This window comes from Dromiciops gliroides, chromosome 3 (assembly GCF_019393635.1).
Source record: "Dromiciops gliroides isolate mDroGli1 chromosome 3, mDroGli1.pri, whole genome shotgun sequence".
Lineage (NCBI taxonomy): Eukaryota > Metazoa > Chordata > Mammalia > Microbiotheria > Microbiotheriidae > Dromiciops > Dromiciops gliroides.
Window position 1 is genome coordinate 95,038,093 of NC_057863.1, and position 25,682 is coordinate 95,063,774.

Sequence of the window (25,682 nt, forward strand, 5' to 3'; positions counted from 1 at the left end):
TAGGCTCTGTCCTCTAAAAGCTTTCTGTTGAAGACAGATGCCTAATACATGTTTGATTGTGGACACATAAAGGATAATTAGAGAGCAGAAGTAAACTAGTAAACTAACACAAAGAGTGTAACATGAGAATATCATTTCAGATAGAAGTAAACTTTAGAGATGGGATGTTACCTTAACTGTATTTAGACAATTCTATATTGCTTTGCTTCAGTAATGAAGTTTTTTATCTTCCTCACAGAATTTAGCAAACATTTATTTATTGAAATTCATAAATTTTATATGTAAGTACTAAACAGTTAGAGTCAGTATCGATGTTTAATGTTCTTTCTGATAGAGCTTGGCACTGGATCTGTTATTTCAGTAGCATAGAGAGCTTGCTGATGTGGAAACTGTTTACCAAAGCAGTTTGAAACTTTCTGTATAGTGTGTAATCTTAAAGAGTTGTGTAGAGCAGTGTTATCAAACTCAAACAGAAAAAAGTTCATTAATCTGTACATAGTGATCCCTATAGGGATCACATCTTGATTTAATTTAAAAATGTAATGCTATCTATGTTCTGTTCTATGTGTTTATTTTATTAAATATTTCCTAATTAATCTGTCAGATTAAAACATTTAAAATAATTTTTAATTTAAAATTTAAAAAAGTTTCCCAATTTTATTCACATATATAGCTAGGAAATATTTAATAAAATAAATAAAATATGATAGGATATAGATAATGATAGTATGTAGTTTTTTAAGTCAGTGTGTGGGCAGCAAGAATCCTTATGTGTGATTTAGTGGCCTGTTTGTAGTTCAGTTTGATACTACTAGTATGGAGTATGCTTTCCCAGGGTCACATGATTAGTATGTATTAGAAGCAGGACCCACTTATGTTTCTAATAGAACATTTAATTTTAAAAATCACATAGCTGGGGCACAGACCCTGCTTTCAAAGAGTTTAAAGTCTAATGGATAGGAGACAAGGACAAGTACAAACATAATAGGAATATGAGAGTAAGTGAGATGAGTGTAGAGGAAAGAGGTCCAAGCAAAAGTACAAAGAGAAATTTGAGAAGGGAAAGAACACAGAATGCTTTGACTTGTATTCTCCACATAGTTGTTTAGTTTGTGCAAGGTCCCATCTACTGATGTAATTCAAACCATGTTAACCTGTTATTCCTGGGAGTTAATGTCTGAGGAGGCTGCTCAGATTTTCAGGTTCATTTTTAGGTATATTTTTCTGAGAGGGGGCAAGAGTAATTTGTTCCATTGTGACAAAGGGAAAAGCAGTTAAGCAAAAGCAAAGAATCATGTTTTATAAAACATGCAGCATTCCAAACCCATTATACCTTACCTCACTACTGGAGGTGCATTTCATTTTCTCTTCTCTTGAGCTGGGATTGGTCATTACAGTTACATGGTTTTCAGTTTTGCTTTATTGTCATTTTTAAGATTTTGTTGTGGCCATTATGTCTGTTGTTCTTATGGATTTACTTCACTCTATAATTACATACAAATAATCCTGAATTCTTACTCTGCATTTCTTGTGGCATAATAATATCCTATAACATTTATGTACTACAATTTGCTTTACCTTCTATGAGGTATTCTTATAAAATTCCTTTTGTATGTGAACCTTAGGTCAGTCTCTTGACGATATATTTCTAGTAGCATGGATTATTATCATGCCCATTTTGTAGTTGGAGAAACAGTACGCTTCTGAAATGAGACAATATTTGTAAAGCACTTAGCATAGTGCCTTGAACATAGTAGGCACTTAATAAATGCTTGTTCCCTTCTCCTCCTTCCCCATTAAGGGGCAAAGAAGACTTGAAATGCTGCTACTGAAATAAAGGCATAGTGAAGAGTGCTTCATGTTAAGGATGTGAATATCTTGAATACTATTGTACAGAATGTATCCTTCTTTCTCAGAGTTCAGTGCATTTGTTTTGGTTCTAGGTCCATTTTTCATTATTCAATGAAAGAAGCAAAAAGTAGTATAATCTTACAGGGCAGTAACTACCAATATTGAGGTGATATCCAGATTAGGGTCCTCAAGGGCACATTGGGTGGGGATGAAACAGGGACAGGCAGAAGTCCTGGTAGCTAAAAATGAGGAGCATCAAGGTGGGTCCTTAAAGTTTTTGTGATAGTAAATCAAACCTATCGAGAGCCATCAAATACATTTTGAAGTTTCAGGTAAAATTATGTTGATGTTGCAAGGCACCATGGTGAACTGCTGCTAGAACTTTCCCAAGCCCTGATCTATGTGGTAGTGTCCTATAAATAATATAGACTTTTTTTTCTTTTTAAACAGATATTTATTTATTTCATTGTATTTCAGTGCCTCATTCCTCTATTATATAGCTTAAACTTCAATAGGAAACTTTCCCCAAAGCCTTTCTGAGGCTTTGGGGCAACATATTGACAGATGAGTGAACCATTTGTACATTTCTCTCTGTAGGTCAAAAACATTATTGAACATATTTTGCCCCTCATTCCTGCAGTTGATTTTATTTATTTTGTTTTTAGGTGATACAGTTCATATTGGAGATGTGTCATATAAGCTGAAAACTCCTAAGAATCCAGAACTTGTACCAAAGAACTACAGTAAGAAACATTACTTTTCCATAATGGTTACTAATTCATGGTTGTTATTTACTTATATGTTAGTGGTAAGCAAAGTTTGTCCTTTTGATGTTATTAAGAGAGGTTAAATTAAATGACCTCTAAGCCTCCTTCTACCTCTTAAAAATTCTTTGAATAGTAGCATATTTTGCAAAAGTTAATTTGGCTGTAAAAGTGCATTTGAAGTGTGCTGGTCCAGTATTCCAGAAAAAAAAAATCTTTTAATTCAGGTCCATATTACCTTGAATGCTTCAGGTCCTTAACAATTGAATAAAAATAAGAAAATCTTATGTAGCTGAAGTGCTTTGAAGACAAAGTGCTACATAATTGTCAGTTATCACTTTTATTATTATTGATGACAACTAATTTCTAGATCATGTGTTGTTTATGAGGAGTAGAATATTAACCATTACAGTTACCTTCAGCATCAGAGGGAAGGGTGAAAATCAAACATGGTCTTTTTGCCTTTTGTATAGACTTTTTAATAGATGAATTTTATTTTAACACAGCAGATAAACTGAGATACACAAATCATTCTCAAAGTTTATTCACTTAACTACTAACAATTAGGTAGGAAAAGGTAAAAAAATGTTTGCGACTGATTTACATCCTTATACTTTTTCAGTTTGAATTTGTTAAATGAAAGGAAAGGTGGGTACTTGAATCTTAAAAAATAAAGACCTATGTTCCATTTTAGTAGCCTTGAGTTTTGTTGCTATTTAATATAGATGAAATCACTGTTTATTTTGTTAAAGACTATTTCTAGAAGATAGTCACTGTGTGGAGGGAACTTCTTTGCTTTCTCTTCCTGACAGTCAGTCATACACAACTCTGACAAATACCCAAAATTGTAGATTTCAAGGTTTATGACACTCGAAGACAAAAAAGTGGGGAGAGGAATCACACAAATTAGTATGGCCTCAAGACACAGAGGACATATACAGATACCATATTTTTAAAAAATAGACTAGAGACAGTTTGAATTTCAATAAAAATTCAAATTTGTTTCATATTCCCAATATTGTGCTTCCTAATGTAGATGATATTCTTGGCTAACAAAGGTCCCATCCCTGTGAGTGTGAGGATAGCTCATAGGCTTTTGAACCCATCTGAAAGGCTGCTTTATTTTTGCTTGTCAGCAACGTTGAAAGGATATTAAACTTCATAAGTTGTGTGTCCTATAAAATCCTGTTTTTTGTTGTTTGTCCTATTTACATTTGATTTTGTATTCATTCTAAGTGGGATGGTTTGCAGGGTCACAAAGAGCAAAGTTTTTCAAATAGCATCTGCTTCCGCTAACCTAAGAACTTTATGGGTACACTTTCTATAAAGGTCTTTTCAGCATCAGTGAAGCAAAAAGATTGTGGTTGCTCTCAGCCCTCTTTGAAAACCACCAAGAGCAACACAGTCACATCATATGATAGTAACCACACTTACTTTAATAACTTACAATAGGAAGCTGTGAAAGCTTAAAATTACACTAAAATGTTTTGGATGCCCTGTACTATGTAAAGGCATGCCTTTGTATAGAGCATAGCACTATATGTACCTCCTATAGAAGTACCTTCTATATAGAGCACAGAACTCTACAGGTTTCAAAATCCTTTTAATGTATACTAGCTTATCTGGTCCTTACAACCTATAAGGTTATCAGGTCCATTTTTCTTCATTTTACAAATGAAGAAATAGAGATTTAGAGAAGTTAAATGATTTGCTTGAGGTCCTGAGCCTAAGTCTTCTGACCCTTAGTCATGTATACTTTCTACTTTGCCTCTCATGGCTCGTAACTCCCCTTTTTGGTAGCACCTAAAATGGCATGGATTTTGCCAACCCTCTTGGGATCAGCTGAAATATTTTGGTTTCCTGCCAGAGTCACAGAAACAATCATTTGGAGCCCTTCTCACTGAGAACTGCCTTGTCACATGCTGTAGGATCCACAGGGGATATCCAAGCAGGGGATCTTAACAGCAACACATTTTGTATCCCATGTCATAAGGGTTAGGCATCTAGCTGAGATAAAATGCAAAAGAGGAAAACTTTTTTGTTCCCAAATACATTAAAAACCTTCGAAAGGAGTTCTCCCTTAAAACATTCTCTCATTTAACATCTTTAGATTTTTGTTGTACGTTTTGATGTGCCATTTAAGTAGGTCATATTTTCCACAGCCCTAGCTCTTAAGAATTTTTCTATCGAGGCAGAGACAAGATGGCAGAGTAGAGGAAGCTCTCCACTGAGCTCTCCCAACTCCCCTCCAAAGAGCTTTAAAATAACTTCTCAAATCGAATTCTGGAATGGCAGAGACAACTAAATGTCAGGGTGAAACATTCTCCCCAAGGCAACTTAGGAGGTTGGGATGAGAGATCTGTGACATGGAGGTAGAGGCTGGCTAGGAACCCACATGGATGCAGTGGAACTAGGTGGTGGTGACAGAAACAGCAGCATCATTGGGAGCTATGAAACAGACCATTAGGAGACATGGTAGCTGGTCAGAAAGAGATTTCAAGGGACCCCTGTATGCAAGCATTGGATGCAGGACTGGATGTATTTGGTAACTCCATTGCCCATACTCACTTCTGGGTCACAGTTCAAAGGTAGGGAGGAGCACTTTTGGTCAAGAGGGAGCAGGGGACCCTGAAGAATAATACCACTTCCAGTACCCAGGGAACAGGGAAGCTGAGGAGTAGTATCAGTTGTTGTCTCAAGGAATCAAGGGCCCTTCTTGGGTAAGTAGCAGATTGCAGACCAAGAGAGCAGTGACCACACTGCTCTCCACATCACACTATCTTGGAAGCGCCAAAAACTAGGTCTGAAAACAACCCTATGAAAATTATTGAAGCTTGGGACAGTACCCCTGCACTAGGAAGAGAGACCAACTTTAACATAAAGTTCAAAATCAAGAAATAGGGTGGAAAGTGAGCAGATAACAACAACAAAAAGCTACATGACCATAAAAAGCTATTGTGTTGACAGTGAAGATCAAGACTCAAACTCAGAGGAAGATAAAGACAAAGAAAAAAAAGTGAATTGTACACAAGCTCAATAAGAATTCCTGGAAGAGCTAAAAAATATTTTAAAAATTAAATGAATGATAAAAGAAAAATTAGTCAAAGAAATGAGAGCATGGAAAGGCAATTATGAAAATACAACAGCTTCCATAAAAGAGGCACAAAAATACTGAAAAAATAACATCTTAAAAAATAGAATTGGCCAAATGGAAAAAGAGGTACTGAACTTTACTGATGAAAATAACTACTCAAAAAGCTGAGTTAGTCTAATAGAAAAAAGAGGTACAAAGAAGTACACTGAAGAAAATCATTCCTCAAAAATTAGAATTGGGCAAATGAAAGCTAATGACTCCATGAGATACCAAGAAACAATAAAACAAAGTAAAAAAAAATGAAAAAGAAAATGTGAAATATCTCATCAGAAAAACAACTGACCTGGAAAATAGGAGAGATAATTTAAGAATAATTTGACTACCTAAAAGCCATGATCAAAGAAAAGGCTTAGACATTATAGTTCAAGAACTTATCAAGGAAAATTGCCCCAATATCCTAGAACCAAAGGGTACAATAGAAACTGAAAGAATTCACCAATCATCACCTGAAAAATATCCCAAAGATGAAAACTCCCAGGAATATGATAGCCAAATTCCAGAGCTCCCAGGTCAAAGAGACAATATTTTAAGTGGGCAAAAGGAAACCATTCAAAATATCTGGGAGCCACTGTCAGGATCACATAAGATTTAGCAGCTACCATGTTAAAAGAACAGAGGGCTTGGAATATGATATCCTAGAAGGTAAAAGAGTTATAATTACAACCAAGAATAACCTCCCCAGCAAAACTGATTATTAATCTTTTTTTTTTGCGGGGGTGGGGAGTAGATATTTAATGAAATATTTCATGCATTCCTGATGAAAACATCAAAGCCAAACTGAAAATTTGCTTTTCAGATATAAGACACAAGAGAATCATGAAAAGGTAAACATGAAAGAAAAATCATAAGGGACTCAGGTTAAACTGTTTGCGTTTCTTTATGGGAAAGTGATACATATAACTTTTAAGAACTTTATCATATAGGGTAGTAAGAAGTATCGTACATAGACAGAGGACATGGAAGTGAGTTGATTGTTAGAATGATGTGAAAAAAATGGATAAATGAGAAAGAGGAATGCTTGAATCTCACTGTCATCTAAGTTGGTTCAAAGAGGGTGGGTTCAAAAATACACACATACACATATTCAATTGCATATAGAAATCTATCTTACCCAATAGGAAAGAGAGGAGTGGAAAGGGATAAGAGAAAGGTGGGAATGATAAAAAGGAGGGTAGGTAAAGAAGGCAGTGGTCAGAAGCAAAACAGAGTTTAAAGAAGGAACAAGATAAAAAAAGAGAGAAAGATAAACAGAAAATAGGATGGCAGGAAATGAAAACTTAATAATCATAACTGTGAATGGGATGAACTCACCCATAAAACACAAGCAGGTGGCAGAATAGTTTTGAAGCCAGAATCCAACAGTATGTTGGAACCTAGGATCCATAGAGGTACAGACACTTGTCCAGGCTCACACAGCTAATTAATAATGGAGTTGGACTTATAATTCTGACATTCTGAATGCAATCCACTATTCTTTCCCCTGCGATCACTATGTATTTATATATGTATGTGTGTGTGTGTGTGTGTATGTATATATAGTTTGTTTTTAAGAATAAGTCCTGTAGAGCAATTTGAAACTATTTCCAAAGGACTATCAAACTGTGCATAACCTTTGATATAGCAATACCACTGCTAGGTTTATATCCCAAAGATATACAAAAAAGGGGAAAGGACCTATTTGTGCAAAAAAATTTATAACAGTGGTGACTAAGAATTGGAAATCAAAGGTATACCCATCAATTGGGGGATGCTTAAACAAGCTGTGGTATATGATTGCAATGGAATATTATTGTGATATCAGAAATGACAAGCAGGATGATTTCAGAAAAACCTGAAAAGACTTACATGAACTGATGTATAGTGAAATGAACCAAATTAGGAGAACATGGTACACAGTAACAGCAATATTGTTTGATGAAGAACGGTGAATGACTACTATTTTTAGCAATCCAGTGATCCAAGACAATCCTAAAGGATGAAGCATACTATGCACCTCCAGAGAAAGAACTGATATTGATTGAACACAGACTGAAGCATGCTATTTTTCACTTTCTTTTATTTTTTTATTTTTTTTGAGTCTTCTTGTACAAAATGACTAATATAGGAATGTTTTATATAATTACAAAAAAGAGTAACTTCAGTAATGTAAATAAAAATGAGGGGTTACATAGCTAACTGAAAATGGAAAGGTATAGAAGTTCTGGAGAACATTTTTAGTTTGTGGTATGAGAAAATGCTAGAAATGCTAGGCTTGTCATGCCAATTACTTGAAGCACCAGAAATCGGTAGTGGGTTTTTGTTGTTGTTGTTGTTGTTGTTGTTGTTGTTATTGTTGTTTTTAGCAAGCAAGAATGCATCAAATATATATAAACTGTGGTGCTGATCTAGATGGTAGTACTGATAGTCATATTTGCAGTTCTGGGAGTGAAAATCGGTGGACTTCCTGCTACTTATTGAAGCAGTGGACTGGAAATATCCTTGAATGGAGTGTGCTTGAGTAAAAACAATTATAGAACATCACAATCATCTCAACAAAGTAAATTTTCTTTTATTACTAATTAGTAGAGTTGAATTAATGTTTGTTTTTGATAGCCAGGTGCCAAGTCTTTCTACAGTGTTGTTTTCTTTCACCTCTACCAACATAGTCCATTGTTTTATCTCTTGCCTTGACTGCTTCTTTTAGTAGACCTCTCTGTCTAGCTTCTCACATTTTTGATTCATTGTATTATTACTAAAAGATATAGTTGAAGCAGCATTACTTATACCTTTTCTAAGGCTCTTTATTGTGTTTTAGGTCAAATGCAAGCTTGTGTATATATATCACTTTTTAAATGCTGAGTTCATAGTTCTCTATTAATTTTCTGATTCTGCATCATCACTACTAATACATAATTCTCTACTAATTCTAATTCATACTCTAATAATACTTTACTTACACTAATACATAGTTCTCTACTAATCTATCATTCTTTGCTAATTCTCTGATTCTGTGTCATCACTTCTCTTGCTCTACATAAGTTAGTTTTGTATTGTTTAGGGTTTTGTTTTTTTTAATTCTTTGCTATACAGGGTGTTTTGTTTCTTGCTTCTGGGCTGCTCCTTATGCCCATGTACTGGAACAGTTTCCCCCTTCCCATCTGTCAAGGCATATCCCTGTCTACCTTTTAAATTATAGCTCTACTCTCATATTTTCTCAAAAGCTTTCCTTCCCTTTTCTTTTCCTTTTTAAAATGACATGTTTTGTTGGATACTTTTTTTTTTCACAAAAATTACTTCCTCGTAATCCCCTTTACATCCCCTCCCTTATAGGAAAAAGTAAAAACAACAGAAATCCAGGCAAGATTCTCCCCTCCCAGTGTAGTGATTGATATTCAATTTGTATAAGATTCTGTACCTATCTGCTCCCAGTTCTTAGGGAGATGACTTATTATTACTTCATTGATTGTAAGATCCTGGCAATATTTTGACTCTACTTTTCTTCTCCTCAAGTATTTTCCTCTTGTGGTAGTCACCTTTCCGTGTTTTCCATTCTATTCTCTTTGGGCCTGGGGTTTTTTTGGGGGGCCCTTTCTTGGTTTTCCTACCTGTGTCATCTGTATCATTCTGCCTCCCCCCAACTGTGGGTGACCCCCAAGGATCCATTCTGGGCTTTCTTCTTTTTTCTCTTTCTAGTGTAACACGATAATTTAATAAGTCCTTGTTGGTTTAACTATCATATCTATGCAGATGAATCTCAGATCTCTACATCTAGCCCTAGTATCTCTCTTGAGTTCCAGCCAGCATTTTGAACTAGTGAACATTTTAAGCTAGATGTACTGTAGGTATCTCAAACTCAACATGTCTAAAACAAAGGTTATTATATTTTTTCCCCCAAACGCATCCATCCCCCTTTTGAATTTCCCCAAATCTCTAGAAGGGACTACTAACTCCATGCAGTCACTAAATTCAGTATTATCCTAAACTCCTCACTCCCCCTCATTCCACATATCAGTTGGCAAATTTGTTATTTCCAACTGCACAACATTTCTTTCATGCATTCTTATCTCTACTCACATGGCCACAACTCTAGTTCAGGTCCTCATCACCTTTCACCTGGATTATTGTATAACTTCCCAGTTTATCTTCTAGCTTCAAGCTTCCCCTACACCAATTTACCTTCCTTATAGCTCAATGCTAAAGTTATTTTCCTCAAGTACAGGCCATTTTACTCCTTTGCTCAATAAAGTACAGTAGCTCCTGACTGCCTTTAAGATCATATTATAAGTGTCTCTTTTGATTTTTAAAGCTCTTTACAACCTAGCCCCAAATTACCTTTTTGACCTTGTCTCTGTGGTCCAGCCAGACTTACCATACCTCACATATAATCCTTGCCCCCCCCCCCATTTCTATGCCTTTATCATGGCTCCCTTCCGTATTTAGAATGTACTTCCTTGTCACTTTTTTTTTTTTTAGTGAGGCAATTGGGGTTAAGTGACTTGCCCAGGGTCACACAGCTAGTAAGTATTAAGTATCTGAGGCCGGATTTGAACTCAGGTTCTCCTGAATCCAGGGCCGGAGTTCTATCCACTGCGCCACCTAGCTGCCCCAGTCCTTGTCACTTTTGACTCTGAGAATCCCTTGTTTCTTTCAAAACCCTACTCAGTAGAACATTGTTCATGAAACCTTTCCTGATAGATTCCAGTTGTTAGTGTTTCATTTTTGTCTTTGGATCTTAAAAAAAAAGCCTCCAGAATTTAATACAATGTCTAGTACAAGATTGGCTCTTAATTAGTCAATCAGCAAGTGTTTACTAAGTGCATACCATGTGCCAGGCTCTATGCTGGTGTTGAGGATAAAAATACAAAGAATTAAATGACACGTTCTTGCAATAAAGTTACATTCTAATAAATGCTTGTTGATTGATTACAATCAGTTTTTAGCTTTTCTCCCAGACTTTTTTTTTCTCCCAGTAGAGTTAACATTGTAATCCACCCCATCTTTCCTTACTATTTGTATATAACACATTATTACAAATAGGCCATAATTTTTACCTTGTTTCCTTTATTTATATGGAAGACTTATTTTGAAGCCCATGTATTATAAAATCTCATTTGAGAGATATTTGCTTTTTTTTTCAAAATTGAAGTCATAGTAGAGATGACCTTCATGTGACATTTTAGATAACAATGAATATGCATATATTGTTTACAAATAATAACATTATGAATTAAATATGTGTGTAAATATGTATATATATGTACATCTCTACCATCAGTAAGCATCTAAATCAGGAACTTCTTAAAAGTTCCTCTTTGGTTATACGTTACAGCCTATTTATATCCATCGCCTCTGAGTGACATTTTTAATTATTCAGAGCAATAAGTTAATTTCAGTAGAATTCTTTGTTACTAGAAGAACGTTGGGGTCATTTAAAGAGCTCTGCAGTTTCCTGAAGGCAATCCAGCCCACATTCCTCCTCATGTTTAATTCTGGGCTCAACTCCTTCTCCCTGTCTATTCTAAATAGACGTACCTATGGGAAAGCATTATAGATGACCTCCAGGGTCCCTTCCCACTTTAGGGTTAGGGTTCCATGAAAGTCCTTTGAAAGGACTATGAAAGGAATGCACATTGGCTAAAAAGTAAATAGGAAATTTTGCTTGCCATTGAATGATCACTATTAATTTTGTATGTAAAAGGAAAATAATATAATGAAGTAGAAATAATTGGTTGTTGAATCATTGTAGACATTGTCTTGATTGTTAATACCAAAACATATAGGGACTTCTGGAAAAGAATATCTCAGGTCCGAATACATTGAATTCTTGGGAATTTCTTTGATGTAAACTGTAATTTTTTATCATGTTCTACAGGACTGTTTGTTTTTTAGATAGTACAGTTTTACATTCTTGTTTCCATTTTTGGATTGTTTCTAAGTATGACCCACATTTTCTCAAGGCCATCCTAAAAATACAGCAAGTTTCAAATATTAATGTAAAATATACCACAGGCACTCACAGCAGCATAATAAAAAACCCACCTATTTTAGTAATATAATGCACTTTCCTGATAAGCCAGATGCAGCTGTGCCTTGCTTTAAGTGAAGCTTTTATATATATAACAACCTGAACTTTCAAAACAGATAAAATAGATATTGATATTTTGGGTGAAGCATGTTAGGAACATGGTCTTTGACTTAACAGATCTATCTGTTGGGGTGTGTACTATCTATAACAAAGCAAATTTGAACTTTTAATGGAAGAGGTAAATATAGTGTGACATGTTGCTGTGGGGCTCAGGCTGAAAATGAATATAGCAGTGTAAACTGTATACAAACACATATTTGTTGTTGTTGTTTTGGAGACTGGATCTTTCTATCTTACCCAGACTGAAAGTGTAGTAGGCATATACAGCCTTAGTCCCATTGCTGATCATCACAGAATCGTTAACCTGCTGTTTCTGACCTGGATCAGTTTTCCCATCCATAGGCAGCCTTCTGGTGGCCCTCTACACCTGGGAGCTCAACATATTGGTATTCAGTTTTGTGCAAATATCCAATAGACTTTATCACTCCTACCTACAGTTAAGAACTCTCAAGCTCAAGAAATCTAATAGCCTCAGCCTTTCTTGGTCACTGGGATTACAAGCATACTCTTTTTTTCTTTTACTTATATTTGTTGTTGTTGTTCAGTTCTTTTTCTTGGCAAGTATGCTGGAGTGGTTTGCCATTTTCTCTCCGGCAACTCATTTTACGGATGAGGAACTGAGGCAAATAGGGTTAAATGACTTGCCCTGGGTCACACCCCTAGTAAGTGTCTGAGGCCAGATTTGAACTCAGGAAGATGAGTCTTCCTGATTCCAAGCCCAGTACTCTCTCCTCTGCACCACCTAACTGCTCAGTATTTTCCATACTGCTTTTCAATGTTTCCAGAAGGCTTTGTCAAACAATAAGCCTTTTATCCCAGTAGCTGGAGTCCGTGTGGTCATTGATTTACCTGGGCATTGTTTCTGTATGTTGTTCAACCAATCTGTTCCACTAGTTGATCTCTCCCTTCTTGTTGGAACTATATTCAGTGTCTTCTTGTCACTTTCTTCTGGTTTAATGTTGATTTTTGCTTTGTCTCTAAGTAGTGGGTGGTATGACTACACATATACAGCTTCATAATAGGATTTCCACAGAACTACGTAGTTGTTTCCTTTCCATTATAGTCAGTTTCATTTCTTGTATTGTTCTCTACTATCAATATATTGTGCCTTCTGAACTTTTCTGGAAGAATATATGTGATGTGATATATATATATGTGTGTGTGTGTGTGTGTATATGTGTGGGTGTGGGTGTGGGTGTGATATTTGTGAGTAGTCTATAAGACTTTATCTTTTTTGTTTTCTCAATATTGAACCTTGTTTTTTATTTTTAAATCTTTTTATTCTGAATTTTATCACAAAATGAGCAGTAGAAAAGAAAGATAAGATTACACACAATGCTAAATCTTTATTATATATAGCTTTTTCTTTTTTTAAGTACATAAAATAAATATTTAAAGTATATAAAAAATATAACACTTAAATTTTAAAGCTGTCCTGTTTGTTGTTCCTTCTGACCTTATTTTCATTCTGTTCCTTTGCATTAAAAAATGCTTTAATTTTTTTTTGGCAACTTTCTCTCCCTGAATTTCTCTATATTCCATTAAAAAACAAAACCCTTGTAACAAATAAGGATAGTCAGGTGAAGCAAATACCCATATGGCTGTGTCCTAAAAAATATGTCATATACTACGTGAGTCCATTACCTCTCTGTCAGGAGGTGGGTAGAAAGCTTATCATGAGTCCTTTGGAATTAGTTTGCCAGGGCTTCAGAGTTCTGCATAGAATTTGTCCACCTCTTCTTCCTCTGTAATGGGTTCTTTACATATAATATGCAGTTATCCTCATGGCAACTATTTTGCTTATATTCATGAGCATTGTAAGAGGTGACCACATGTTCCAAGAAATGTTGTTTCTTATTGCTTTTGACAGTATTTTGAGACCAATTGTACTGTCTTTGTATTTGCTAGCACAAGGAAAACCTATGAGCCAACTTGCCATTCAGCTACAACTTCCTGTATTCTGATTTTGTTTCTTATGAGAATATTAATACTTATATGCTCTGGTTCTAATATTGTGACAGTTTGTAACTCATCAGACAAAGATGTTATAATTAGAGCACTTATCATTTAGCTTAATGTTTATTGATGGTCTAGAAACTTTAGTAACTCATCAGACAAAGATGTTATAATTAGAGTACTTTATTGATGGTCTAAAAACTTTATGATTCTTAGTTCTTTGTCCTCCTTCTACTTCCCCTTTCAATACCATCCATTATTTTCATAGTGAAAGCCAAAAGGGACTTCATCAAACTTTGAGTCCTGTGTATTTTTAAAATATTTAAAATATTTTCCAAGTTTCTTGGCCTTCCATGGCCAAAGAATTGATCATCTAGTGACCAAACTACTAGTATTTAGCCTTCCTGCTGTTTGTTAGCTTGGTCTTCACATATGTGGATTCAGTTTTTCCTTTAGGATGAAGCTTTCAAGTGTAATTGACCATGCCAGAACTTCCATATTAGTTATGATGTGAAAGAAGAAACAGAAGAAAAGGAAAAAATATGAAAAAAAGTGAAAAAAGTATGCTTTGACTTATATTCAGACTCCAATGGTTCTTTCTCTGGATGTGGATGGCATTTTCCAGATATAATGATTTTTTTGGAAAATTTTAGATATCCAACTTAAAAGCTAGTTAAAATAATTAATAATTTTAGCAAAGTAGCAAGATATAAAGTAAACCTACACAAATCATCAGCATTTATATATATCACCAACAAAACCCTGCAAGAAGAGATAGTAAAAGAAACCCTATATAGAACCACCAGCATAAAATGCCTGAGGGTATTCCTGCTAAGACAAACCCAGGAACAACATGGACATAGTTATAAAATGCTTTTTAAACAGATAAGGCCAGACTTAAATAATTGGAGACATATTCATTGTTTGTGGGTGGGCAAAGCCAATATAATAATTATCATTCTGCCTAAATTAATCTACTTATTCAATGCCAGTGGATGGCATTTTCCATTGTGGGTCTTTTGGAATTGTCTTGGATGATTGTATTGCTGAGAAGACCTAAGTAAATCATAGTTGATCATTGCACAATGTTGCTGTTAACTGTGTACAATATTCTTCTGGTTCTGCTCACTTCACTTTGCATCAGTTCTTGTAAGTCTTTCCAGGTTTTTCTGAAATCAGCCTGCTCATCATTTCTTATAGCATAATAGTATTCTGTTATATTCATATACCATATCTTGTTTAGCCAATCCTCAATTGATGGGCATCCCCTCAATTTCTAATTCTTTGCCATGACAAAAAGAGCTGCTTGTACACATAGGTCCTTCCAACCCCCTTTTTTTAAAAAAAATCTTTTTGGGATACAGACTTAGTAGTGTTATTGTTAGATCAAAGGATTTGTATAGTTTTATAGCCCTTTGGGCATAGTTCCAAATTTCTCTACAGAATGGTTGGATCAGTTTCCACTTCCACCAGCAGTGTCCCAATTTTCCCACATCCCTGCCAATATTTGTCATTTTTCTTTTTTATTATATTAGCCAATCTGATAGGAATGAGGTGGTATCTCAGAGTTGTTTTAATTTGCATTTCTTCAACCAGTAGTGATTTAGAGCATTTTTTATATGACTATAGCTAGCTTTGATTACTTTGTCTGAAAAATGCTTGTTCATATTTTTGACCATTTATCGATTGGGGAATGGCTTGTATTCTTATAAATTGACTCAGTTCTCTATATATTTGAGAAATGAGGTTTTCATCAGGGAAATTTACTATAAAACTTGTTGTCTAGCTGTCTGCTTTCCTTCTAATCTTGGTTCCATTGGTTTTATTTGTGTAAAATCTTTTAATTTATTTAATATAATCAAAATTATCCATGTTACCTTTTACAGTGCTATCTCTCTCTCTCTCTCTTTTTTTTTTTCTGGGCAATGAGGATTAAGTGAAGTGCTATCTCTTTTTCAGTCATATATTCTTCCCTTCTCCATAAATTTGACAGGTACTGTTCCTTGCTCTCCTAATTCGCTTATGGTATCACTCTTTACGTTTAAATTATGTACCCATTTTGACCTTATCTTGGTATATGGTGTAAGTTGTTGGTGTGTACCCAGTTTCTATCATGCTGTTTTCCAGTTTCCCCAGCAGTTTTTGTTAAATAGTGACAGAAGCTGGGATCTTTGGATTTATCAAACAGTAGATTACCATGGTCATTTACTACTGTGTCTTGTGTACTTAATCTGTTCCACTGATCTACCACTCTTTTTCTTAACCAGTACCAGATGGTTTTGATGATTACCATTTTATAATATAATTTTAGATCTGGTATTGCTAGTCTACCTTCCTTCATTTAAAAAAAATTAATTCTCTTGATATTCTTGTCCTTTTGTTCTTCCACTTGAATTTTATTATTATTTTTGTAGCTCTATAAAATAGTTTTTGGTAGTTTGATTGCTATTGCACTGAATATGTAAATTAATTTAGGTAGAGCTTTGACATTTTTTTTGGTGGGGCAGTGAGGGTTAAATGACTTGCCCAGGGTCACACAGCTAGTAAGTGTCAAGTGTCTGAGGCTGGATTTGAACTCAGGTCTTTCTGAATCCAGGGCCAGTGCTTTATCCACTACACCACCTAACTGCCCCAATTTAGGTAGAGTTTTCACTTTTATTTTATTGGCTTAGCCTACTGATGAGCAATTGATATTTTTTTCTTTGTTTAGATCTGATTTTATTTGTGTGAAAAGTGTTTTATAATTGTGTTCATATGGTTTCTGGGTTTATTTTGGCAGGTATTTTATTTTGTCTATAGTTATTTTAAATGGAATTTCTCTTTCTATGTCTTGCTGCTAGGGTTGGTAATACATAGACATGCTGATGACTTATGTGGGTTTATTTTATATCCTGTGATTTTGCTAGAGTTGTTAATTATTTCAAGTAGTTTCTTAGTCGATTTTCCAAGTATGCCATCATATCATCTGCAAAGAGTAATAGTTTTGTTTCCTCATTGCCTATTTTAATTCCTTCAGTTTTCTTTTTCTTCTCTTAAGATCAAGGACTCTTAACTTTTTTTAGTCATGGACCCCTTTTGCAGTTTGGTGAATATTATAAACCTCTTCTAAGAATACAGTTTTTAAATGCATAAACTAAAATACATAAGATTTTGAAGGAAATGAATTATATTGAAATAGTTATCAAAATATTTAAAAATCTAAGTTCATGGACTTGAGTCTGTCCATAAAACATTTTAAAGCATCTGCTATGTGCTACAAAAAAAGAGGCAAGAGACAGTCCCTACCTTCAGGGAGCTGACAATTTAATGAAGGACAAAAAGCAAACAAATGTGTACAAACAAGCTAAAGGTTAAATAGAAAATAATTATAAATGAAAAACCCTAGAATTAAGAGGGGTTGGGAAAGGCTTCCAATAAAAAAATGGGATTTTGGTTAGGACTTGAAGGAGGTCAGTCAAGCCAGTAGGTGAAACAGAGGAGGGAAAGCATTCTAGGTATGGGTAACACTAGAGAAAACGCCCAGAGCCAAGAGATGGTATATATCTTGTTTGTGGAACTGCCAAGAGACCAGTGTCACTGGATTGAGGAGAACATTTTAGGGAGTAAGGTTTAAGAAGACTGGAAAGGTAGGTGGAGCTAGGATATGAAGGGCTTTGAATGCCAGGCAGAACATTTTGTATTTGCTCCTGGAGGCAATAGGGAACCACTGGAGTTTATGAAGTTGGGGAAGGGGAGAGAGTAATATGAATGGACCAGCACTTGAGGAAAGTCACTTTAGTGGCTGAATGGAGGATGAATGGGTATGGAAAGAGACTTGAGGCAGGCAGACCCATCAACAGGCATAACATGATGAGCTATTGTACCCGGATGGCAGCAGCATGAGAGGAGAGAAGGGAGCATAGAAGAGAGATGTTGCAAAGGTGATATGGGGGGTGAGATAGTGAGGAGTTAAGGATGACACCGAGGTTGTAAGCTTAGGGAACTTGGAGGTTGCCTTCAACAGTAATAGGGAAGTTTGGAGTGGGGAGGTTTTAGGGGGAAAAATAATCAGTTCAGTTTAGAACTTTCTTAACCCTATGTTAATTATCCCTGCTGTACATGATGAGGTCTTCCAGATATTGAGTGCCTCACATCCTAGAATATTATTTGGCTTCCTCAGTGAGACGCATGATTACTCAAAAGAGATTGACCTAACCATTCATACTAGAAAAATCATATGGATATACAGTGTCTATTTCCCAGACTTCAACATGCAGTTATAATTCAGTCAACTGAATTAGTGTATCATTCTATATATCTGGGACTGGCTTTGCAAGTATACATCTGAACCTGGAATTGAATATGAGGAAGAGAGCTGACTGGATTGTATTTGGGAAATTGTGTGGTCCTTTTAAGCATCCCAAGTTTTTCCTTGGCATAAAAATCAATCTGTTTAACACAAAAGTTCTGATAATGTACATTTACAAATCTTGAAATGCCACAATCTCTGAAAAATTAAAATTAAGGATAACCCACGGGACAGTGGAAAGGTGGGCTATGTTTGAACACATTTCCAACTCCATATAATAAGCAAGTATTAGAATGGGAGATATTGATGAGGAAATGCATGTACAGAAAAGGAAGTGGGCCAGTGCGATCTAAGAATAATATATGAACAGCCAGAGTGCTTCACTGGTATCCACAAAATTTAATATAGCCTTGAAGGAAGGACTCTGCTATGTAGGGTTGTATCTCTATTGGGAATGTATGTGTAAACATGTACTGGAGTCTCACACAATAAGAAGGCATGTATGGGTTGGTATTTCACACATAATTCAGAGAAGTCACAAAGGTCTTGCTAGACCATATGGTCCAAGACTTTCATTGTACAGAAAGGGAAATTGCGGCCTAAAGAGGTTAAGTGACTTTTCCAAGGTTATCCAGAAATCCGAGGTGCTCTTTCTTCTACACGTGTACCAATGAGGTCATGGATACATTGAAGTATATGATATTCTTTCTTTTAGCTTCACATCTGGTTGGAAGTAATCATAATAAGCACACAGAGAAAGGTATTTTATTACTCATATCAGTGACAGACCCTCTTACTGTGCCTTCTTAAATAGAGCAAACAGGATGACCCATAGCCTATATCTGGGAAAACAGAGATCTAGAAAAGCAATTTACCTGCTAATTATTTTTAAAGCTTATTATCTCAGTGGAGGCCAGTTACTACTGTGTGAGGTTCCTTGGGGAGTGCTGAATAGTAAAGTGAAAATGAAGGGCCATTACGGTTAATTTAATATTCCCTTAACCATGGAGAATTACCCACTGGGGAACCTGCTGAGGTGAGTGTTAGAGAGGTTATGGACAGCACAAAGTGACGAGATAAATTCTAGGGCAAGTCATTAAAGAAATCAGGAGGCAAGCTGGGCATTTCTGGTTTTTCGCGCGCGTGTGTGTGTGTGTGTGTGTGTGTGTGTGCGCGCGTGTGCGCGAGTGTGTGTGTGTGTGTGTGTTTGAAGGGGAGAGTAGAGAACCTGCTGATGTCACTCTTTTCCTAAGTTACTTTTCTTCTTGTCTCAGGGAAAGGCTTTTAGGCCCCTATTAATCCTCTGAGGGTCAGACACATTTAGAAAATGATTAATTTACATTTTTTAGCAAAGGCAAAGAAAATAGGGTTAATTAACCTGAAAATGAGACATAAGCATGATTTAGCAACAGATTTGGAAGGGATATTTTTTCCATAAAAGTATTTTATTTTTTTCCAGTTACATGTAGAGATAGTTTGCAACATTTGTTTTTATAAGATTTCTAGTTTCAATTTTTTCTCCCTCCCTCCCCTTTGTCCCCCCCTCCCCAAGACAGCAGGCAATCTGATATAGGTTATATATGTACAATCACATTAAACATATTTCTCCATTAGTCATGCTGTGCTAGAAGAATCATAGCAAAAAGGAAAAACCTCAAAGAAGAAAAACAACAACAAAAAAATATAGTATGGTTCAATCTGCATCTAGATTCCATAACTTCTCCAACATTTATTATTTTCCTTTTTTGTCATATTAGCCAATCTGATAGGTGTCAGGTGGTACCTCAGAGTTGTTTTAATTTGTATTTCTCTAATCAATAGTGATTTAGAGCATTTTGTCATATTTTCATATATAGCTTTGATTTCTTCATCAGAAAACTTCCTGTTCATATCGGAAGGGATATTTCTTTGAAGGAGACAAACCTGATATTTAGAAAATCTTCTAATTTTGTGATAATCTTTGTTCTGTTAGCAACTAAAGTGATAGAATCTTTTTTTCTTGAGATTTTTTTAAGCCTAAGGTAGACCAGGGGATGGTTTAAATGTATTATGTGAACTGGAGAATATGAAAAATGAATGGATACCCTGTTGAGGGGTGGTTATAAAGTAATGAGACTATTTTTACAAACCACAAAAGTCAGCTAATCATTTAGTCATCACATACTCATAGAAGAGCTTTTAAATTTCCTTTGATTCCTTTGAGTCTCTGATTAATCCACCTCCTATTGTATCAGAAGTTTAAAAGTTTCATCTTGCATCAACATTGGTTTCAGTGAAATTTAACTATGTACCAAAATATAAAGACCTACCAGGAATATTTACTCTTGAAACTAATGAGCTTTGTGCTTTAGGTATTCAGGAGTCTAATTTCAACATCTTTTTATTCTCAACAGTTTCAGACTCATTGGCACAAACTGTGGTTCAGCATCTAAGATGGATAATGCAGAAGGATCTTTTGGGGCAAGATGTCTTTCTAATTGGCCCTCCTGGACCTCTTCGACGTTCTATTGCTATGCAGTACCTGGTGAGCTATTTATTTATATGAATTCCTGAGGGTGTTTAGAGTATTAAAGTATCATTTAAAAATGTAATACATAAAATAGTAGAATTAGTTCATTGCTTAAAATATTTCTTTAACAAAAAAGTCAGTAGATGAGTTGTTGTTAAAAGGGTTTGAAATAAGTCCAAAGGCATGTATTTATTTCCCCCTGGAGGAAAACATGTCTGTCAGAACTTGGCTAATTTTGCAATGACTAGTCAACACAATCAGTAATTTGGAAATATAGTCGTAGGACACAAATAAAAGACAGGACCATTTCTGGTCACAAAACAAAGCCCAATTTTAGAACACTATTCTAGATGTTATAGTGATACTCATTTAACTGTTTTCTATTTTCTGGAATCTATAGTAAAGTGAATTGAAATTTTCAGATTGCAAAATTTATAAGCTGTTTTTACCTCATTGCCAGCATGGATAGACCTTGCTCTGATAGTTTGATGAAGAGTCGATCAGCTAAAACACTCTCGTGCCAATGGTACTTGTTACAGTAAAGAAAAAAGCCTTCTTAGAAGCAGCTGTCATCTTTGTAATCTCCTTTCTTTAGTATTTGTGAGTCTGGCACACCATTGACATATACTTTCCCTGACAATGTCTTGTGAATGAATCATGGTATCACTAAGATCTTGTGAAACAGTAACTAAAGATACATACAAAACAGGGTAGAAACTGGATTTTTACCAGAATCTAGCTCCTAACAGTTCAAAGCATTTTGTTCATTGCCAAGGCATTTCTATGAACTAGAGGATGACAGCTTCTATTGTCTTCACTTTGTAGACACATTGAACGAAAAGCAATTTACTCATGGTCATGCAGCCAACTTATGGAAGATCCAGATTTAAAATGGGTTCACTTCTAAGATAGTGTCATAGACCCTGTGCTCCCTAATCGTTTTCATCCTTGACTCCTTCTTCTTGTCTACCGCACATATCCAAATGTTTTCATTTCTTCCTCTGTAACATCTTCCATACACCCCTCTTCTTTCTACTCACATAACTCAGGCCCTCATCACCTTTTAACTGGACTATTGCAATAGTTTTCTAATTGGACTTCCAGACTCCAGTCTCTCACCACTCAAACCTAACCTTCTCAGAACTGTCCAAGTGATAATCCTATTAGTCTAAGCCTGACCATGTTACTGTCTTACTCGGTAAACTCCTTACTGTTGCTCCCAGGATCAAATATAAACTCCACATTTGCATATTTAAAACTCTGTGCAATCTTGTCCCTTCCTCCCTGCTTTTCTGATCTTATTACACATTACTCTCCCCATAGAATATGTGGATCAGCCATACTGGCCTACTTGCTGTTGCTGACACATGACACTCCATCTCTCATCTCCATTCCTTTGTAGTGGCTGCCCCTCTTCCTCTGCTTTGTAGAGTTCAGTTCAACACTGTCTTCTCCAGGAGGCCATTCCCAGTGCCTTCTTCCCTCCCCCTCCACTAGAAGTAACTTCCCTCTCTTAGGTTACCCTCCACCCACTCTGTAACTGTCTTCTATGTACTGACTACTAGGCCTATATACCGAAGTGTATCTTGTCTCCACATCAGAATCCACTGTTACACCTGACTGTCCCTGTTAAAGTTTTAGGAATTCACTGGTGAATTTTAATGCAGAATTAGTCTTAAAATGGCTCATTGACTATATAGGACAGTTGCCCTGTCAGATAACTTGGCCAGGATTTGATGTCAGTATTATGGCTTTGTTTTACAATGATTTCACACTACTCTCAACAGGAACTGACCAGGCGGGAGGTAGAGTATATTGCGCTGTCCAGGGACACCACTGAGACTGATCTGAAACAGCGAAGAGAGATCCGGGCTGGAACTGCTTTCTACATTGACCAGGCAAGTTCCTATTTCATCCCAGGACTCTTCATGGTTGCAGCCAAAGTTGTACACGGCAGGATATAAATTAAATCTTAGAGACATTGTTGTAATGTATTGTCCTCCCTAGACACTTTTAATAGAGTCACTTTTATTTCCCTGCTCTTGAGAATGCAATGATGACTTAGTATTAAGTGAGACCCTAGATAAACATTACTATACTAAAACATATGCATGAACACCAGTGCTGCTGGCTTTGTAGTTTCCCTTTCCTTCCTCTTCATTGCCTATGTTGGATGAATTTTTTCAAAAATGAAGATAATACAGAAAACAATATATCATCAGCTATGCACTAATGTTTTCTCATTTGAAAAATCATTTAGAAAATTTTGTCTTCATGACTAATGGAAATATATTTTGCATATTTGTGCACATCTTTAGTCTCTCCCTGTTTGCTGGTTCCTTCTCTATAGCCATGTCTAAGTCCTTCCATCCTTAAAAAACCCTTACTAAATCCTACCATCCCCTCAAGCTATCATCCCATTCTTCTCTCCTAGAAGAAGTCATTTACACTCATTGCCTTTGCTTCCTCTCTTTTTGCTGAATATTCAGACTTTTGCAGTCTGTTTCCTATCTGCTTCATTTAACTAAAATTGTTCTCCCTAAAGTTATCTCTTAAAAAAAAGTGTTTGGTTGTTTTTTATTGTTTTTATTGATATTTTGAATTTAACAAACATTACCAAACACAAAGATTTCTATACACAGAGAGGCTGTAAATCTCTCCTGTATCTAGCTTATTTTTTTAAAGTATATACTAAATTCAACATGTTAATTTTCAAAATCTGTATCTCTCTGAATCTTCTTTTTAAATGCTTCATGGACACTCTCTTCTTTCTTTTCTTTGTTTCTGGCATCACTAACAATAATCTCTTAATTGCCAAATGTGATAGCTTTTTCTCAGTCTCCATTTTTCTTGTCCTTTCTGCAGCATTAGATACTGTTGACCGTTCTCTTCTCTTGTATATTCTTGCCTCTTTGGGTTTTGGTAACACTGCTTTCACTTGGTATTGCTCCTATCTATCTGACCATTCCTTTTCATTCAGTCTCCTTTGCTGGTTTATTATCCATATTGTTATGGGGTTGGGACATAGCAAGGTATTTGGGACTATTCAATTTTAAACTGGCTAGCTAAGCTGAAAGACAGACAGACACACCTTGAGAAGCAAGAGAGATAAACCCATTAGGTGTGGTCGCTGCCTGATTGGTTACAGGGGACAGAGATAACTCCAGAAATTAGGACCACCTCCCCTCATTCTAGCTTCTCTGACCCCCAAAGGGAACTTTCCACAGTCAGATGGTCATCCCATCTACCATCTATAAAAACTTTGGCCTTTCTTCTGTTGGAAGAGAAATGCGTTTCAGAGAATCATGTGATCTCTAAACCATTTTCTCCCCTCTAGAGAAGTCTTTGACTTTTCTCTTGGTGAACTTTCTCTAGTGCCCAAAATAAAAGACTATTTTATTCTATTTTTTTTGTTTGTTTTTGTTTTTTTGTGGGGCAATGAGGATCAAGTGACTTTCCCAGGATCACACAGCTAGTAAGTGTCAAGTAGCTTGTGTGTGAGAGGGTGTAATTCTTTAAAGAGGAATACCTAAGAACCCCTACCACCAATTTCCCTGTAACATGTCTCATATTGTTTCCCAATTGTGGATGTATCTCTCTTTTTTCTATATTTCTCACTTGGGAATGTCATCAGCTCCCATGGGTTAAATGATTTCTAAGCAAATGACATCCAGATCCATAGCAGCCATCCTCGAGGAGGAGAGAGGAGCACCTGCATGTGGTAGGTCCTGGGCTGAACTGAGACCGGAGGGAAGCTGCTGACTGGATACTTTTCCCATTTGGGAGTTCCAGTCGTACCCAAAGCCCTGGGCAGAACTCAGGGTTAGGCACACCTCTCACAACACAAAATGCCTTTTGACATTTAGAACTTTACGTCCAATTTGTGTGTCAAATTAATTATGTACAAAACAGAACTCATTATCTTTCTCTCAAAGCCTATCCCCCTTTGCAAACTCCTTTTTGCGATTGAAGCTACTACCATCCTTCTAGTTTCTCAGTCAACTTCTGTGCCATCCTTAACTTCTCACTCTTCTTTACCTCACACATGATCTTGTCCTATATGTCACCACCACATCTCTTATAAATCCTCTTCTTTCCTCTCATATAGCCTTATCACCTCTCACCAGAACTATCATAGTTGCCTTCTACTGAAGTTGATTGCCTGAGATAGTCAGATGCCTGGTTTGCAAAGCTATTTATACATCATTATCTCATTTGATCATAATATTCCTGGGACAGGTGATAGTGGCTTAATCAACTCCAGTGTATGAATACTTTGCTTTTCAATGCAGCCTAAAATGACTTTTTTGGACTGTTATTCCAGACAGTTGACTTATATTGAAGATGAAGTCATCTAAAGTCCCTGAATCTTTTTCATATGGGCTATTGTTTGGCCACACCTTCTCCTATGTTGTTCATGTGAAGTTATTTTGAACTCAAGTATGGAACTTTTATCCTTATGCCTATCCTTGAAAGTAGTCTTTGGTGTCATGTATTACAGTGAATTCAAGGAAGAGAATAAGAAAAAGACCATACCATTTATCAGTAACAAAAATTAAAAACAAAATGCTTGTTTTGACTTCTAAGATTTAAGATCTGCAAAGCATTTTATATAGATTATCTCATTTGTGTCTTACAACAAATTCTGGGAATGAGGCAGGTACCTCAGGTATTATTCATTCTCCTCATTTTCTGTATCACAAAACTGACTAAAAGTTTAAGTGACTTGCCCAGAGTCACATCTATTAAGTATCTGAGGTGAGTTTAGAACTTAGGTATTTTTGACAATGAGGAAGTCATTAGTGACTTTTAAGCAAGGTTCTAAGAAATTGAATGAATAGATAAAAGTTATGAATTTGTACTATGATTTTAACTAATAGCCTAGAAAATATTATAATTATATAAATATTCTTTTTAGTATCTCCAATGTCCTTTCAGTAACATTAGCTTTTTATGTGCAGGAGACTTCATTTAAGGATGTGATATAACACTCTTTCTATCAATGGACTATTTTTTTTTTCTCTTTCTGGACCAGA

At 35.8% G+C, this 25,682-nt stretch overlaps 1 protein-coding gene across 1 annotated transcript in view; it reads left to right on the top strand.

Moving 5' to 3' along the window:
* The window catches only part of VWA8 (von Willebrand factor A domain containing 8), a 411,604-nt gene that overhangs the window by 18,942 nt on the left and 366,980 nt on the right, over positions 1-25,682 (top strand). Inside the window, exons 2-4 of the mRNA XM_043992994.1 lie at positions 2,517-2,594; positions 20,531-20,661; positions 22,434-22,544. Of these exons, the coding sequence (XP_043848929.1) occupies positions 2,517-2,594; positions 20,531-20,661; positions 22,434-22,544 (320 nt within the window). The remainder of the gene's footprint in view (positions 1-2,516; positions 2,595-20,530; positions 20,662-22,433; positions 22,545-25,682) is intronic.